At 50.9% G+C, this 17,528-nt stretch overlaps 1 protein-coding gene across 1 annotated transcript in view; it reads left to right on the forward strand.

Moving 5' to 3' along the window:
• Positions 1–17,528, forward strand: part of CDH23 (cadherin related 23) — a 178,118-nt gene that overhangs the window by 87,137 nt on the left and 73,453 nt on the right. The window contains exons 9-11 of the mRNA XM_041490062.1: positions 4,627–4,847; positions 13,012–13,161; positions 13,923–14,081. Coding sequence (XP_041345996.1) covers positions 4,627–4,847; positions 13,012–13,161; positions 13,923–14,081 — 530 coding nt within the window. The remainder of the gene's footprint in view (positions 1–4,626; positions 4,848–13,011; positions 13,162–13,922; positions 14,082–17,528) is intronic.

Raw genomic sequence — 17,528 nt, forward strand, 5'->3', positions numbered from 1 at the left:
TATACAGCACCCCAATTTCCTGTGAAGCTCAGGTTGTAACAGCCGGTTTTCCTTTGGAAATGACTTGTTGCCTTTGAATTTAAGCACGGGGCAAGGTCCCTGCCCTGGCAGTGCTTCCCTGCCGGCGGCCTGGGGGCAGAAACTCAAGGTGAGGAGCAGCGAGGTGCTCACGGCAGCTGATGGACTATTTATACGCTAATAACTGTGTCTGTTGCTGACTCCATGAACCACGTCCAACAGCATCTATTTCAGTGCCCGAGGAGCCCTGACGGAGCACATTTTGATTAATAAATTATCCGCAGCAAGGTGTGTGATGGGTTCCCCTTTCACATCTCATGAAAGTCACCCGCTGCAAGTTCAGCCGTGGCTCCCAACCTGAGCAGCCCTTCCTGCAGAGCGGGGTGGGAAAATTATCCTGCCCTGGGAAAACAGCTTGCCCTGACTGATAGGTGGCTCTGTGCTAGAGCAGGGCAGTAGCTGCATCTCTTCCTCCAAGGGATTTGAACGGTGCTCAAGCCTAAAGAGGTAGGGAGGAAAGAGGAGATATTAATGGTGGGGTTTTTTCCCTCTTTTTTTTTTCCCTTTTTCTCCCCCTCTTTCTCTGGGTTTGAGCCAGTACTTTTAACAGCCTTTTTAAACTGAGAGCTTGGCTGAGGGCAATTAAACATTATGGCTCTCATCTATAAAACCCCTCGTTATAGCAGTGTTTCTGTAAAATGATGCCTATGCCACCATCCGTTCCTCAATGAGCTTGGAAAAACACTCTGAATGGGCTCCTGTGATCCATCCCAGTGCTCCCAACGCAGCATCCCCTCAGTGCCTGTTTTCCCAGGCCCCTGTCTAGCTGAAGTGTATGCAGGAGCTGCTGCTGTCCCTGTACCCACACACAGACACATGGATGAGAAACTTCTCCTTCCTCTTGACCCTGTAATAACAAAAGTCTGGGTTTGCAGGTCCTGAGCAAGCCTGTTTCTTGCCAGGTGGGAACAACAAGTCTGCCAGAAGTGGATTCATGCTGCAGTCCCAAAGTTCTCAATTTTTTCTCATTGTCATTCAGATATTTAAAACATTTCTTGTCTTGTTTTCCTTCTCTCTGCCCCCCATTTTGCTGCTCAGCCTTTCCTTTCCCATCCTTTAATTTCTGCCACATTCCTGCATGTACCTCTGGTCTCTCCAGAGAGAGGAAAGACAAAATTGGCTAACTTCTCCCCACCTTATTTTTTTCCCTTGTTCTCTGGAAAGTGAAGGCACATGAAGATGATCAGAGAGATTTTGGCAAGGATAATGTCTCAGGAAATGGGCATTGTTCAGCAGTGTGAGTGCTTCAGCAGGGATCACTGGTCACAGCAGTGAGGAAGTGGTGGTTGGAGAGGCATTGGAGACACCTCTTTCCCTAAATTTGCTAATTTGCAAAGCCAGGAAGTCTCTGCTAGTAGGAAGGAAGCCCCAGTGGGCATAGGATGAGTATCTGATGGTGTTGGGGAGGCTGAGCTAGAGAACAGCCTCTTAGGAGCAGCCTGGGAGGCCTTTGGGGCCCCAGTTTAGTTGTCCATCCTTCAAAAAGCAACCGTGGTCAAATATGAAATGCATAACCCTTTCTAGGACACGGAACACAGCGCTGTGTTTAGCCAAATTCCTCCCCTACCGACCTAATTCCACTAAATTCCATTGTTTCTGCATTTTACTACACTTCATCTTAGGGGGAGGTGACCCTGAGGCATAAACTTTACCATGGCAACCTGGTGTCCTGGAGCATTTAAATGCCTGGCAGCACAGTCCCATCCATCTCGTGGAGCGTCCTTCAAAGCTGGGAGCGGAAGAAGCTTCCTAAGGAGTCAGCCATAAATTACAGCATGAAAGCGGGAAGTCAGGATGGAAAGAGGGGAATTGTCCAAGGGAGGAGACTGGAGATCTTCATGTACAGCAGCAAAAGATCAGGAAAAAAAAAACCCACAAGGCCATTGCTAATGTTTTAAGTATCCTGGTGAGCTCATTAAGCTGGTGAGCAGTTGGTGGGGCATTTGGGATGGAGAGAAGAGAGCAGCAAGGACAGGAATGGGAGAGATTCGGTCCAGGAGGAAGATAGAATAGCTCAGTAATGGGGAGAAAGATGTCAAGGCACTTAAGGCTCTGGGAGAGAGAGGAGAGGCCAGGTGGCTCCTGGGGTGGCAGGGAGGGGATGGCCAGAGCTGGAGGCTTTGGCCATCCCGAGAAAGGTGCAGCTGTGATCCAGCAGAGGTTGTAAGGGAGCAAGGTGGATGCTGAGTGATGGGAAACAACTTTCCGTGGCAGCAGATCTGTCTTGCAGCTCCCTTCCAGGGAAATGACAAATGCTGTGTGTGTTTGGTTCGTGCTGACATGTATTGAGAAGACAGGATTTATTTTTTACTTCCTTTTGACTGGGATGACTGGAATTTACCTGCAGGGTTTCCTGGCTCCCGTCTGCGTCTGGTTCGGGGGTTTCTGCATGCCTCAAGATGCTGAGAGGAGCTGTGTGGGTGACCATATGCCTGGATATAACCTCCTTGGTCATCACTAATTCAGCAGCCTGCTCTGCTTCTGTGTCAGGCTGGTGTCAGGTGTCCCAGGCTCCACACACCAACTGCTTGCTTTTGTCTGGCTCACAGGGAGAGCACCTGGAGCTGCCACAGGCACATTCCCAGGCAGGACATTGTCCTTTTGGTATCTGCTGGCCATGACACTCGAGCATGTTGTCTTAATCCCCTCTGGGTGTCTGATTCCAGAGAAGGATTCAAGCTGGGGATGGGATGGAATGGGATGGGATGGGATGGGATGGGAAAAACATGATGTGTGAGGGCATTTTTGCTGTCCTGCCTCTGGCTGTACCTGCTGGCAGTGTGCAGATACCCCAGGCTGGCATATAGCACCAGACACATACTCAGGCACCTGAATTGTGCCTACTTTGCCTGTTTTCCCTCTTTCTCCCCACCAAAGCCCTGGATAAACACGACATTTTGTCTTGTCAGCAGGCAGTGGTGTAACAGGGCATCAGCTGTGCCTTCCTGGCATGGGGAGGGAGTGATGCTGGAAGTTGCCTTGTCAAGAAAAGGCACTGGAGCGTGGCTTTCCAGCCCCACCAGCCCCACCTGAGTGCTTTCCTGGCATGGGGAGGGAGTGATGCTGGAAGTTGCCTTGTCAAGAAAAGGCACTGGAGTGTGGCTTTCCAGCCCCACCAGCCCCACCTGAGAGTGACTCCCTGGCTCTGCTCACAGCCCTGTAATTAAAATCAATACCAAGCTGGGCAGCTGGTTGGAAACACATTTAGAAGTATGGATTCTGCTGGGCCGGGGTGGGGAAAAATCAGCAGTGTAGGAAGGGTCATTGATTGGGAGGGAGGCAGCCAGCACATTGCCTTCTTGTTTTGGCAAGTGTGATGCTTCCTTGGAGGGGGGCAGAGGGACAAGGAATCACCCCTCTAGGTCCCAGACATAGTTCATACCATGGGGCTTTGTGTGTGAGGAGGAGATCCTCACCCACCCCTGGTATCTTTTCATTCAGGCTTTTATGATTTCAAAAACCAAGAGAGGGAGGATTGCCTGGTTTTAATAGGGACAAAAATATCTGTTTAATCTTGGAAAGGTTTGTGAGCCTGAAAACTTGCCCGTATTCCTCCCTGCATGACAATGGAGTTCCAACCGCGTTCTGTTAGTCTGATAGATTTCCATGTCCTCTCCCCACAAACTTCGCATCCTCCCGCGAACGCCAGCTCTTTGCGTCCCGCATCCCCAGGACCCAAAATGTTCCCTGCTGCTCTCATCCTGGAGCACACAGTGAAAATACAGCTGGATTGCTCCTCGCTGGGATCAGCCTGTTCTGCTGTTGTGTGCAGAAGCAGTGAATAGCAATGAGCCGTGTGGGTCGTGATAGCGTTGCTTTTCCATGCCCACAGCAAAGCAAGATTATCCAAAGGACAGGAGGAGGGACTCGGCTTGAAAAGGCTGTTTCACGAGTCTTGCTTCTCTGGCATTAAAATCTGCACTCTCTCCTTTTGGGAAGGCAGAATTAAAGTCCTTCTTGAGACAGAGGTGTGATGCGGACTCATGACTCAGCTCTGTATTTAGACACGTGTTGCCAAACCTATTTTAAGGTCTAAGTCTTCTTTTCCTCTGGTGCCCTAGATTTTCATCCCTATGTTTTTCAGCATACTGAGTGGCTCACTGTCAGCTCCCAGTCCCACATCAGGGATGGCAGAGGAGAGAGCAGGAGTGCTCTTTGCCCCATTGAGCCTTCCCTTGTTTTCTGGACTGTCCCCTACGTCTCACAAAGGACTTTTTTTTTTGTTTAAATGCTTGAGGCAGGAAAGTCTCCTGCTTGTTCTTGTGTGATTCCGGATCCTGCCAACCTGCCAACCTGTTGCATGACAGAGGCAAGGAAGAACCTGGCCGCAGCCATCCTCAGGGAAATGTTAAACCCCTGGGAAGGTTTTTGAGAATGTTGTGAGACCAAAGCATGAGAGATGGGAAAGCTGGGCTGACATCTCTGTGTGTTAATGGAACAATGGCAGAGCCAATTGAGAATGCTCCCGTGGCAAAGTGGAGGAAGAGAAAGTTGCAAGAGTGTCTCATCACACCATGCATGCTTTCTTTACATTCATTCCTCCTGGAGAACAAAGGCTGCCCTGTTTTCTGTCCTTGCAGGGGACAGAGCTGAACGATGACCGCACTCCCTCCAACGCCAGCGTCACCACCACCTTCAACATCCTGGTCATCGACATCAACGACAACGCCCCCGAGTTCAACAGCTCCGAGTACAGCGTGGCCATCCCAGAGCTGGCCCAGGTGGGCTTTGCCCTTCCCCTCTTCATCCAGGTGCAGGACAAGGATGAGGTGAGGTATTCTCTCCCTTCTTTGCGGGTAGCACTGGTTTGGTTTCAGGGTGGGCAGGGGAGGAGTCACTGAGGTACCTGCAGTGCGTGGTTCTGTCCCAACATCCCCTTTTCCAGCTCTCACTGCTGCCATTGCTCTGTTTGCTGTGTACCCCGAGTCCAGTTTCCCTCTCCAGTGTGCAGGCACTAATGCAGTCAGGATTGCACGGCCCCTGAGAGGCAGAAAATAGGATTGTCTGGGAGGCTGATCCCCGCCTGCTTCTGGGGGCTCTGCTCAGGCACTGCTTTGCCAGTCTGGTTTAGCAAAGGAGGAATTTTCCTTCTGGGCTCCCAGGGGGGACCTGCCAGGGACAGGGAAGACTGGAGCCCCAAGCTAAGTCAGGGAGGATGTAGGAGATGCCCCTCGGAGCAGGGAGGACTGGGATACCAGTTCATCACTGCAAACAAGCTTTGGAGGCTTGTTCCTCCCACGTGTCAACTGAGCTCCTATTTGTCACGCGCCGATCCGTGCCGTGTTTGGGATTGCAGCCTCTGTTCCAGCCTTGGGCTCACAGCCTTCAATTACTCTGATTATTTGACTTGTGCAGTTCACGTCTGGCTGCTCTTTGTGCTGGTCCCCCCGCAGCCCCGCCACGCTGCTGGGTGCCTGCTCCAAACCAGTGCTGACACCTCATGGTGAGCTGTCCCAAACCGCTTGGAAAGGCTCTGCCCGCAGGCTCCTGCTGTTCCCATTCTTCTTTAGGCTGAGCTGGAGATGAGGGGAGAGGGTTTGTCAGAATAAATGCCATCGTAGAATGGGTTGGGCTGGAAGGGACTTGAAAGATCAGCTTGTTCCAACCCCCCTGCCACGGGCAGGGACAGCTTCCACTAGACCAGGTGGCTCAGAGCTCCATCCAGCATCGTGACAAAGAATCACCAGGATGTTTTCCTGCTGCTTCAGGTAATGGGAAACTAAACCTTCCTCCCCAGCCCCAGAAGTCCTGGTGGGTCAGTTAAAATGGGCCTCTTTCAAGTTGCCTTTTCTGTCTGAGAATATGGATTTGCTATTCCCCAGCCCTGGGTGGAGTTCACCCCGTCTCGTCAAGCCACCCAAAAATTCCATTTTTTTCCATCTGAAGTGATTATGACACAGAACTAATAACTTACTGGTGACATGATGTCACCGTCCAGGAGTTATGAGTTCAGCCTGAAGAGGTGCAGATGAGCTATTAAGCAGATAAAGAGACTGTTTTTTCTTGAAAATGTCAATTGCTAATAAAGAAGATATGGATATGACAGATGCTTAGGATAGTTTCTGAATAGAGCTGCTGTCGTACTTGCTGAGAGATGTCAGCAGATCCATTCTTGAAGGGCATTGTAACACTTCTGTTTGTGCCACCAGGATGAAGGATCTGTCATTATTTCTGGTTAAAAGCTCATTTTACTGGAGTGACTCCCATTCAAGAATTCACTTTTCAGCCTTGCTAATTTTAAAATGGGAGAATAAAAAATAGCCTTGCCTTCCCCATCGCGCCAGCAAAAAATACACGCTGTTCTTTTGATGTATTTCTTTAACTTCCTGAGATTTCCCCAAAAGAATTAGCTGAGATTTTTAAAACTGCTGAGAGAGGATCTCTTGTGCTAAGGGAGTCTGAAGGAGTTTTACTGTACACGTCTTCAGAGAACATCATATTAACACAGATTGCTTTGACCATGGCATTATTTTCACTGATAAGAAGCAGAGGAGAGCTGATTCTCAGAATATCTAGAGGGAGGAAAGTTATAAGCAATTGGTTACTTTTTTTTTCCAGCATTATCCTGTGATGGATCTTCCTTATTTCCTCTCATGGATGCTTGCAACTGGGTTAACTGTCAAGGTAGCACTTTGCGGGGGAAAAAAGGGAGAAGATGCCCAGCTTATGAAAAAGATCTGTATGAGATAGAAGTAGGACTGCACCTGCAGCCAGCACTGCTTCCCAGAGAAGTATTTGTGGAGCCCTGAAGACCCACCAAGTTTCAGTGAAAAACCTACAGAAAGGTTAGGTAGTTGCCTGGCAGCGATATTTTGGATGCTCAAGTGCCCTGGGAGAGCTGTGCGGGTTTCACAAACCATCTGGATTGGAGGTAGCTGAGGTGGCACCGGGCTCTCTCTTCTCTCTGTGGATGCAGGGATGGAGGGATGTGCTGGCAAGGACCGAGGTCTTCAGGCAGGGACGTGACTGAGGACGTGGCTGACAGAAGCTGTTCTGGCAGCACTGGCTTCATGCTGGAGATGACACGACTCATTTGTGTAAGGGGCAGAGGGAAACCAGAAGAGAGTTATACACATCTCCAGGGAAGGCAGAGAGAGAAATAAATGAGAGCAGATGGGTTGAGACACGGGAAATCAAAACCGGAGTCTTTGGGAGGATCACTTTGCTCGAGTTTGTCTCCCGCTCCCAGCTTATGTCATGAAGTCCTGGGAGAGTCCCTTGGCAGATTTCCTGAGCCTGGGTCTGACCCCTCCGGAAAATCCAGGCGTTGCTCCTTTAGCCCTCCAGCTTGTTGAGGGAGTAGCCTGGACCCCTGTGCAGGGGTCCTGTGGGTCTGGGTGGTTTTGGGGAGCCTTCCTGCCATTGTGCCTTTGTAGAGCTGGGGAAAGGGCTGTCACATGGGTCTGGCCTTTAGCACACACCGTGTGGGCTGCCAAGGCTGTTAAACAAGGCTTTTCAAAACCAGGCCCACACAGCCTTTTTTAACCGTGGGGTTTTTGGCCTTTCTTTCTTCTGGTGTGTTTTGCACAAACTGAAATGATGGCTTTTGGAAGGAGTCAGATTAAACGATTCAGCAAAGCACTTAAAAATGCATTTCTGAGGCACACAAGACCACACTTGAAAGCCTATGCTTGGCTTTCCCTCTGTGCTGTAAGTGCCTTTCTGCAGCTCAGCTGGCATTAACCTCTCAGACAAGGTTCCCAAACGAGTGTCTCCAAGGAGAAGCCCTTCCTCGGAGCCCAGCCCTTGCAAACTCCCAGCTTTCACCCCCCAAACGTGGCCATGGTCTTGCTGCAGGAGGAGCTGGCTGGGGCTGCGAGGTGGGATGGGGAGCTCCTCAAGAGGGAGGCGACCAAGCTGAGCTGAGGTGGCCCCACACATGGATTTGGGGTGCAGCCAAGAGGTGTTCAAGCAGGTGTGCTGCTTTTCCTTTCTGCATTCTCTAGGACTTACTGGAAGGGAAATCAGTACACAGAGTTTGCACAGGGCTTTTGATTCAGCCTCCTTGAGCAACCTGTCTCATGGAAGATGTCCCTGCCCAGGGCATGGGGTTGGAATGAGCTGAGCTTTACGATCCCTTCCAACCCAAACCAGTCCGGGGTTCTATGAGCCAAGAAAAAAGCATTAACTGCTGTGCAGCTGAGTTTCTCTCCCTGCCAGATAAAGAGCAGACCCCTGAACAGCTTTCCCAAGCCATTCAAGCGCTGTTTAGGAAAATCCATTGAGGTTTCCCAGTGTTCAGACTGAGCCTGTACTCAAGTGGACACCCCCAGGCTGTGGCTGGGTTCTCCTCATTCACATTGTGGTGGTTCAGCAGGGGGGAATAAATCCTGTGTGTGAGGCAGAAGATTAAAGCATTGACTCACCTGCTTTTACAGCAAGGTTTGTTTCCAGGTCGAGAACAAGAGCCCTGAGCTCTGGGGCAGGTTGGTGCTAATTCAGAGGGCTCATGTGCTGCTGGGCTGGAGTTTGGGAGACATGGATGCTGATTTGGGAGACAAGGATGTCCTTTTTGGATATGCTGGAGTTCCATACCTGGTGGCTTGATGCAGTATCACAGGGAGAAGGCAAGGGTTTGGCCATGCAGGAAAAGGAGCAGGGCATCCTTTGGGGTATCCCCCCTTTCCTGTGGCTCCGAGATCCATGGATTCCTGTTAAGGGAAGCAGCAGCCTGCTCTGCCAGGCCGTGCCAGGGAAACCAGCTGTCCCGTGGTGGCTTCCACTTGATTTTCCTTTACACGGTTGAGTGAAGAGGAAGAAAAGGGCAGAAGCTGTCTGAAGCACCACCATCATGGCCTGACATTTTAAAATCATTTTGAAACAATTCTCTAAAATAAGCATATCGAGGTAGGTAAGTGGGGAATTTCAAATAAGGGAAATCTGGGCCATGGGAATAAGCTCTCTTTGTTGCACAGAGCTCCACCAGAGACCCCCACCAGGATATCCTGTGTGCCCATGCGTGTGCAGGTGGCAATATATGATTCATCCACAGCATATATATGCATATGACAGGCACAAGCACTATAAATATGATCTACATGGCAAGAAACTGTAAAGGGGAATTGACGGCACACGAGTATTCTCTCCCAAAAGTGCCAGCTGCCAGTCGGGCTGAATTAGATTTCACAGGGGTTTTTGCAATACATGGAATTCACCAGCAAATTACCCTTAAAGAGGGAAAATCAATCATTTGGAGCAGAGATAAGCTGAAGGCGAGGCAGCCTCGGATTGATCCCCGTCTGTGCAGGCGTGTGTGGAATTCAGCAGATAACCTGGGGAGAGCAGGGAAGGAGAAAACTCCTCCAGGAGGGAGGGAGCGGGCAAGGGCTGACACTTAGGAGGGACAAAAAGATGGGAGAATAGGGCTGCTAGCGTGGGGAGGAGGATCAGAAGGGTTGGGGAGCATTTTGCTCCAGGCATCCTGCATTGCCTGCCTTAGGTTCCTTAGGGATGCAGGGGACAAGTGCCAGTGCCCAGTGAGCCCTCCAAAGGGTTATTGGCACCGGCTGGGAGAGGGGTGCTGGGATCCCAAGCTGGCTGGGCAGTGGGAGAGAGGCAGGCAACACCCAGAGAAGCTGTTCTGAGTTAAATGCTTTGAAATGGGTGCAGGGAATAACCCCCTTCATGCCTTGTGTTTTCAGAGGAGGGATTAAGTACCATTTGTGTCTGACTCACTGGAGCCAGGCCTAAGTTATCCAAGCCTTAGAAAAAGGCACTAATTGCTTTCAAAAAAACCCCAATTTCTTCTTTCCCCTTTCTTCACCTCCACTCCCAAACTCTCAGCTCTTTCCTTTCTTTGTATTAGAATACAAACAGAATTTGAATGAATTCAGAATGAAGGATATTAAATCCTCCATAGCTTACTGCAGGTAATAGCCCCGAAAGTGCCCAGAAAGTGACTGGGTGGAAGCTGGAGTTGCAATGGATTTTGTGCTTCAGGAAGGCAGGGCTCTCCATTTTGGAAAAGCAAATTGCACTGAGGGACCCAAAGGCAAATCTGTACTGAGGCAGCATGAAAAGGGCAAAACTGAGAATTCCCAGGCTGCTTTTCCCAAGTCTAGTTCACTTTGTGCTGAAAATTATTACAGGAAATCAACCTACCCAAGCACCTCAGGGAATGGTGTGGTTGAGGAAGGGTTGTCTGCTTGTCTAGGGATTTGGTTTATTTTATTTTTTACTTTGTTTTCTTGTGTAGCCATTGGTAAGTGATGCTAAATATTTGCTGTGACTGCTGGAAGGTGGAATCATTCCTGAAGCATTTCTGGGTGTGCTGCCACCAGGAAGGGGCTGAGTGGGAGCATTAGTGATGGATGAAGCCAGCAGGTGATAGTGGGTGGAAAGGCAGCAATAAAAACAATGATCCATCCTCAGTCCCAGCTGAAACAGCTGATGTGGCTGCCCCAGCCTCCTGGTGGAGCAGGGGTTTCCTGCTTTGTGGTGAACTCTACCACGTGAGTGTGGTTTGCAAGCTGGGAGAGCAGATTTTTGTCCAAGATTCACAGCAGGTGCAGGACCTTCTCCTGCTGGCATCTCACACCCTCACACCTCAGCTCCTGCCCTTGCCTGCCACGCTCCTACCTGTGCCCTGGGTTCTCTCCCTGGAATTTCAGAGGGGATTTCAGGCTGGCCACCAGGCCTGTTACAAATTGTCCAGAATTGCTGTGTGATCAGCCAGGGGTGGCTTTTTGGAAGCAGGGTTTGGGTGTGAGGCTGATGTGGCAGCCACGGCTCAGCTCTGGTTGCGCGCTCCGAGGAGAACAAAGCCGTAATTACACCCGACTGCAGCTCCAGTTGCCTTTGAGCTGAATCAACATGAAATTTCCCTCACTTGTGGTGCTGCCTGAGAGATTTGATTGCCAGGAAGGAGGCAGTGGGCAGCAGCCTTGAGCCACGGTGAGGGCAAGCCCCAAGTGCTGGCATGGGATGAGAGGAGCTGGAAAACGTGTGGCTGCATCCCGGCGTTGGGTGATAGCAAACTTCCCTCCTTCCAAAACCTGCTTTTTATGGGCCAATTTGTTTCAGAAGGAGACAGGTTTATTGTGGTAGGGTTGCTGAGCTTTGGCAGGCTGTTCCTTAATTTGTGGCTCTAAAGGATGGCAAGGGGCTCAGTTTGTTTGCAGCGGCGGGGAAAAACTCAAGCGGGAGCTGGGAGGTCAGGGGATGGAGAGGGGAACGAGCACGTAAAGCAGGTCACTGATAACATCCTCATCCTCATGCTCAGTGCTACAAGGAGATGATGGTGCTGGGCTGTGATCACTGCCAGGAGCTTTGAGAGCCAGGGGATGCAGCGCTTGTTTTTCCTCTTCCCAACCATGTTTCAAATCCGTTGTTTGCTCTGGGTGGCAGGAGCAGGTAGGAAGGGGTGAGAGAAATGTAAGCAGCTCCCTGTGGCTTCCTCTGGAGTGGGGGGTCCTTGCTGTGAGCCGGGCTTAGCCAGGCCCTTCTGCTGGGCAACTGATAACAATTTGAATATTCAGATGTGCTTTCAGGCATCTGCAGGGGGCTCGCAAGCTCTGGGAACCAGGAGCAAGGAAAACAGCATGGGGGCCGAGGCAAAAAAAATAAATAGCTGAATAAATATATAAATGGCAACTTGCAGCAGCCCTCCCCAGAGGCAGCTGTATCCCCCTTCTGCAGACCTCACATGGGGAGACTGAGGCACTCGAGGGGCTGCTAATTAGGGATAGTGGGTATCTGGAGCTGATCTCCTTCCCCAGCTAGAGGGGAATTAATCCACCTGGCTCTCTTCCTGCAAACACTTGGATTTCTTTTGATGTTTCAACTTTTATCTCGTGCCTCCAACAAACTCACTCTTCTCTGGCTTCCAAGAAAATCACTCACATCTCGCTGCCACAAAAGGTGCTCTCGTGTACTGCAGGGAGGATGCAGGCCCTGGGTGGGATCCTGAGGGCTCGTCAGCAGAGATGGGCAGAAATTCCTCAATGGAGTAGCTTTTTGTCACTGGTGGGAAATGGGAAATGGCCAGGGCAGAAATTCCTCAATGGAGAAGCTTTTTGTCACTGGTGGTAAGTGGGAAATGGCCATTTGTTGTAAAACGACATCCTGCGGGTAGGGCACAAAATGGCTTGGGAAGCAATGCTTCCTTCTGCCATTCTCTGTATCTTCTGCTCCCTCCCTCCCAGGGGTGTGTCTGGGGTGTTGGGAGCATGCCTCACTTCCTTGTTCAGCACTAAAACAGCTCATGGAAGGTGCCAGTCTACCCTGAGATATTCCCACTGTCCACCAGCAGAGTACTGCTGGGCTCCTGAGGCTCTGGGTGCCCCTGTGTGGTTCTGTGGGTGTCCTCGGGGCTTGCTCCTGCTGTGGGGCTCCACTGGGAGATGCTCGGTGTGCCCTCAGCTCCATGGATTGCATGGAGGTGTGCAAGGAGCAGGGCAAGGCAGAGATTCTGCGCATGTCACCCGCTCTCAGTGGTCACACTTAGGCAGCTTTTGCTATTAGTGCCCCTTCGTGCATTTAATTGGCCACTTTTTCTGATAGGAGGGAGGTCATTCAGGGAAAATTGGAAATTCATCTCGGGCAGCTTCTGAGCTTGCTTTTCATGTGCTCTGCTGGGCTGTGCTCTGGGAAGGGGGCCATGCTCAGAGCAAGGCTCTGAAAGCATCCGTATGTCGGTGGCCTCGCTGCTTTGCTGGCCAGGTCTTGGGAGAGGAGGAGTTTCTCCAGTTCCCAGTTTGAGCTGCCTTACTGGGAAAAGCCTTCTCCATGGGAGAGGCACCCAGGCTGTGCCCCCAGCCTGAGGCAGTGAAATCCCAGTGCCTGACCCTCTGTGTGGTGTGTGCACCTTCAACCAGCAAAAGGGACTTTCCCTCTGTGTGCTGTGCGGGGTCATCCCAGGGGTGCACTCCCACTTCTCTCATGTGCACGTGGATTTTGTAAATAAAACACCAACCTTGCTCTTTCCCTTCCCAGGGACCTAACAGCGTTTTTGAGGTTTACCTGGTGGGCAACAACTCCAACCACTTCATCATCTCACCCACCTCCATCCAGGGGAAGGCGGACATCCGTGTCCGTGTGGCAGTGCCGCTGGACTTCGAGACCATTCCCCGCTATGAATTTTCGGTAAGGCTGCACCCTTGGGCTCTGTAGGACAGCCACAGTTTTCAGCATGACCTAAGAATGACCATTAAACATCTTCCTCTCTCCTGTCCAGTAGTTGAAGAGGGCCTTGGAGAAAGATGGAACAAGCATTTCAATGGGGCCTGTTGCAATAACGACAAAGAGGGATGGCTTTTGATGATTGATTTAAATTAGGTGTAAGGAAGGGTTTTTTCCATGGGGATGGTAGAACACTGGAACACCCCAGAGAGGTGGATGTCCCATTGCTGGAAACTCAGGGTCAAGTTGGATGGGGCTCTGAGCAACCTGATCTAGTGGAAGATATTCCTGCCCATGGCAGGAGGGTGGGCTAGGTGGCCTTTAAAGGTTCCTCCCAACCCAAACCATTCTATCATAATCCCCACTCTGAAACAGTGGAGCACTACAAAACAGCCAAAAAATCGGAAATTATAATAAAGAAGGAGGTGGGGAAGAGATTTGCTCTGCATTTTCTCTTTCCAATGTGCAAAGGCTCAGCTGCAAGAGCTTAAGCAGAGCAGGGCCATAAAAGCTTTATAGAGCATAAAACTTTGTTTTAAGAGCACCTATCAGGTGCCAAAACCCTCCCCGTCCTCCTGGTCCAGCTCTGTTGGTGTTTTGCCTTGAGCTGGCTCAGCTGGTGAGGGAGCTGAGGAGAGCCTTGTTTACTCCACTAAAGAAGGATGGGTAACTCTCCCAAGCTTCCCAGTGTCTCCAACCCTCCCCTTGCCTCCCATTTTGCCCAGCTCTTTGCAAACGAGAGCGTCCCGGACCACGTTGGCTTTGCGCGGGTGAAAATCAGCCTGATCAACGAGAACGACAACCGGCCCGTGTTCAGCAAGGTCCTCTACAATGTCAGCCTCTTCGAGAACACCACCGTGGGCACCACCGTCCTCCAGGTCCACGTGAGTAGGAGCATCCCAGCTCCCTTTGCCAAGTCCCTGGCACCTGTGTTGGCTTTATGGTGTCCCCCACCAAGCGCTAGCCCTGGAAGGGAGCATTAGGAGATGCTGGTGGAGGGGTTTACCTGGTGGGAAACCTGAAGCCCCCCTGAAAAGCTCCGATAACCAAAATCATTAAAGCCCAAACAAACCAAGAGTAACTCGTTTTCAACACAAAAATGCATTTGATTTGCTTTGAAGCATCTGGAGAAAAATGGTTCTCCAGGGAAGTGTGGAAAGTAATCCTAGCTCCGTGATCCCTCCTCTCCGTTTTATTTGCCCCAGAAGTTGGATGGTTGGCGGAGTGTAGTCTTCTCATGGGCTTTTGCAGCAGATGTCTTGACCTTTCCCGTTCTCTGGAACCTGTGTGTGTTTCCTGCCACACCAGGAATAGTTGGATGGTTGGCGGAGTGTAGTCTTCTCATGGGCTTTTGCAGCAGATGTCTTGACCTTTCCCGTTCTCTGGAAGATGTGTGTGTGTTTCCTGCCACACCAGGAATTCAAAGAGAGAAATGCACTGCATTTCATTGGCAGACACCAATCCCAGTGGTCACGGTGCCCCTGGTGTGGCTTTTCTCACTGCCCTCTTTGGAAGCATCATCTTCCTCAACCAAACTGAGGTCGGTCATGCCATTAAAAGGGTGAAGGATGGAAAAGGAGGGGAATGGCTCTGTTTAGCAGAGCGTGGTATTACATGGCTGGCAGCAGAACAGAGACAGGCAGAGATGTGGTGATGGCAGGGAGCGTTTCCATAGGGCTCGTTTCCTCTTCTGTGGGTTGGAGAAGACCTTCTTCATCCTCATGGAGAAGACACATTTCTTGGTGCATGAGAGTGGTGTCAGCACCTCTGTGGGGCACAGAGGGACCACAACAAAACCCTGTGCTGAAATACCATTGCAAAAGGCATCAAAGCTCCTCTGGGACGGGGAATATCACAGCAGGGAGCACCAAACCCCCGGCTACACTTCAGGTACTGCCACTACCATTAGTTGTGAATGAGTTTGCTTTGGCTCCCTCTCCAATGCATTTGCTCCAGCTGCCCTCCTTCCCCCTCCTTGTCCCCCTGCTCTCCCCAGGTACAACCCCTGGTGTCCCATCCATGCAGGAATGCCCACTCAAAGGATAAAAGCCCGGAAAAAAGAGTGGGGTGCATGTGCCTGTGTGTAAGTGTGTTTACTTTACAAACAGATGGTATGAAACTGTATAGAGCCCCCGAGCTGTTCCCATCTGACAGTTATTAATATTTCAAGCAGATGTTTAGCTAGTCAGGCCGTCAGACACTAAACAATGAGATTGTTACTGCGTCTCCTCTTTCCCCAACTTCCAGCTATGCCAGCATTTCAGAGCGAACACAAAATGCCAGGAGTTGAATCTTCCATGGTAAATCAGAATGGAGGCAATTAGTGCTGAAATCCAAATTGCCCTCCCAGCTGATCCCAAACTTTTAACAACCCTCGTAAAGTACCAGCTCCTCCTGCTGCGGCCTTTGAGCTGCAGCCCTCTGGTCGCTGCCCATCTTTGCCATGTCTCTCCACCTGTCCCACGTGCTGCAGACAAAAAGCCTGCTTTCCTTGCTAATAAATACCTCCTCTCCTTTTCTTCCTTCTTTTCCACTTGCTTAGAAATATTCCTGGATATTCACACATAGGGATTAGAGATGGGGTTTTGGAGAAAGCCTGGCCAGCCACATGGCATGCCCACTTCTTTGGTGGCTGCTGGATGGCATCCTCATGAAAGGGGGCTTCTGTTGGCTCCTCTCTTTTTGTGCTTCTTTGTGCAAAGTCTGAGTTTGGAGAGACAGTGGGGTTCAGGTTGCTAAGGATAAATCAGCTGGCTTGTGGGGTCAAGGAAATTGGTGAGCAGGGATGAACAGGGGAGTGTGTGGGCTGGGTGAGTGGCTGCTGAAGGGTGGCAGGAGGCTTCGTGCCAGCTGCTGCTGGAGGTGGCCAGGCACAGCTGGCAGGACAGAGCAGTGCCTGCAGCACCTTCCTGGCAGGGAGACAAGCAGCTAAAACCACAGGAGCTGAGGCAAGGGGAGGTCACTGATCTTCTGCCCAGCCAACGTTCTGGGGAAGGAGGATAAATTGCTCCCAGCAGCCCAAAAACCCATGGGCTGTTTGTCCATCTTCCCGCGAGTGCATCCTGGCTATCCCACCTTGGCTGTGGCTGATGGGCTGTGTGGAGGAAAGGAGGGAAAAGGCTCTCCTCAATGCCACCCTCTCCAGGCTGCCCTCAGCATGGCCAGCTGAAAGGGAAAGGCAAAAGGAAAGAACAAGTAGACTTCATTTGCTGTGACAAATGGCCGTTTGTTTCTACAGCACTTTAGCTCCTCATGTCAGTGACAGCAGAGAAACATTGCCTGTTACACGTATAAATCAACTGTAAAACAACCCCAAGTGCAGACAGCCAGCAGGGACCCAGAGCTGCTGCCTGCTCTCTGCTCCCTGCCTCTTTCCCTTTGCCCAGGGAGGAGTGGGCTCAGATCCTTGGATTTCTGGTCAAACCTGAGCCGCTTCCCTGGCACGGCACAACCTTGTCCACCCTCTAAGACTTTGTTTGCTCTCTGCTTAGCATTCCCTCCATCTCCCTGTCCATCCATCCATCTGTTTAATTCTGTGCCTGAATGGCATTTATTGTTTAGGCTCAGGTGGTCATTTGCTTGCACAAGCACATCTGGAGAGGCCAGGCTCCATGGGAACAGCTCCTGCCCTGTGCCACAGGGAGCCCACAGTGTGCCCAAAAGCAGCCTTCTCCCCTGCCTCCATGCTCTTGGACCTGGGAAAGGGGCCCAGCCTGGTCAAAAGGAGGCTCAGGGGGGCCCTTCTGGCTCTCCACAGCTCCCTGACAGGAGGGTGCAGCCAGGTGGGGTCGGGCTCTCTTCCCAGTTAACCAATGACAGGACAAGAGGAAACAGGCTCAAGTTCTTCCAGGGGAGGTTTACATTGGATATTAGGAGAAGTTTCTTCAGTGAAAAGAAGACGTTTCTTTCAGAAAAAAGGTCAGGCATTGGAACAGGCTGCCCAGGGAAGTGGTGGAGTCACCATCCTTGGAAGTGTTCAAAGAACACATAAATATTGGTTGTGGGTGTGTGGTGAGCTTAGCAGTGCTGGGTTCATGGCTGGACTCAATGCCATTTCCAGCCTTAATGATTCCATGACTGTTTACACATGTGATAAGCCACTTAGGCCAGACATTCCTGGTTTTGCATTGTGAAGGGCTCCTTACTCCAACCTAAGCTTCCAGGCCACATAAATCGTGGCTGTTTGGAGTTACATGTCCATTGCACATCCGTGATGACTGAAGGACAAGCAGCCTGTCCAGGCCTCTGCAGTTGTTAGAGACCTCTCTTAATGCAAACTTCGTTTTTTCCCTCCCCTGCTGTGCCAGGAAAAGGCAGGCTGGAAAGGCTTG

Source organism: Pyrgilauda ruficollis, unplaced genomic scaffold (assembly GCF_017590135.1).
Source record: "Pyrgilauda ruficollis isolate IOZ18807 unplaced genomic scaffold, ASM1759013v1 scaffold98, whole genome shotgun sequence".
In the NCBI taxonomy this organism is placed as follows: domain Eukaryota; kingdom Metazoa; phylum Chordata; class Aves; order Passeriformes; family Passeridae; genus Pyrgilauda; species Pyrgilauda ruficollis.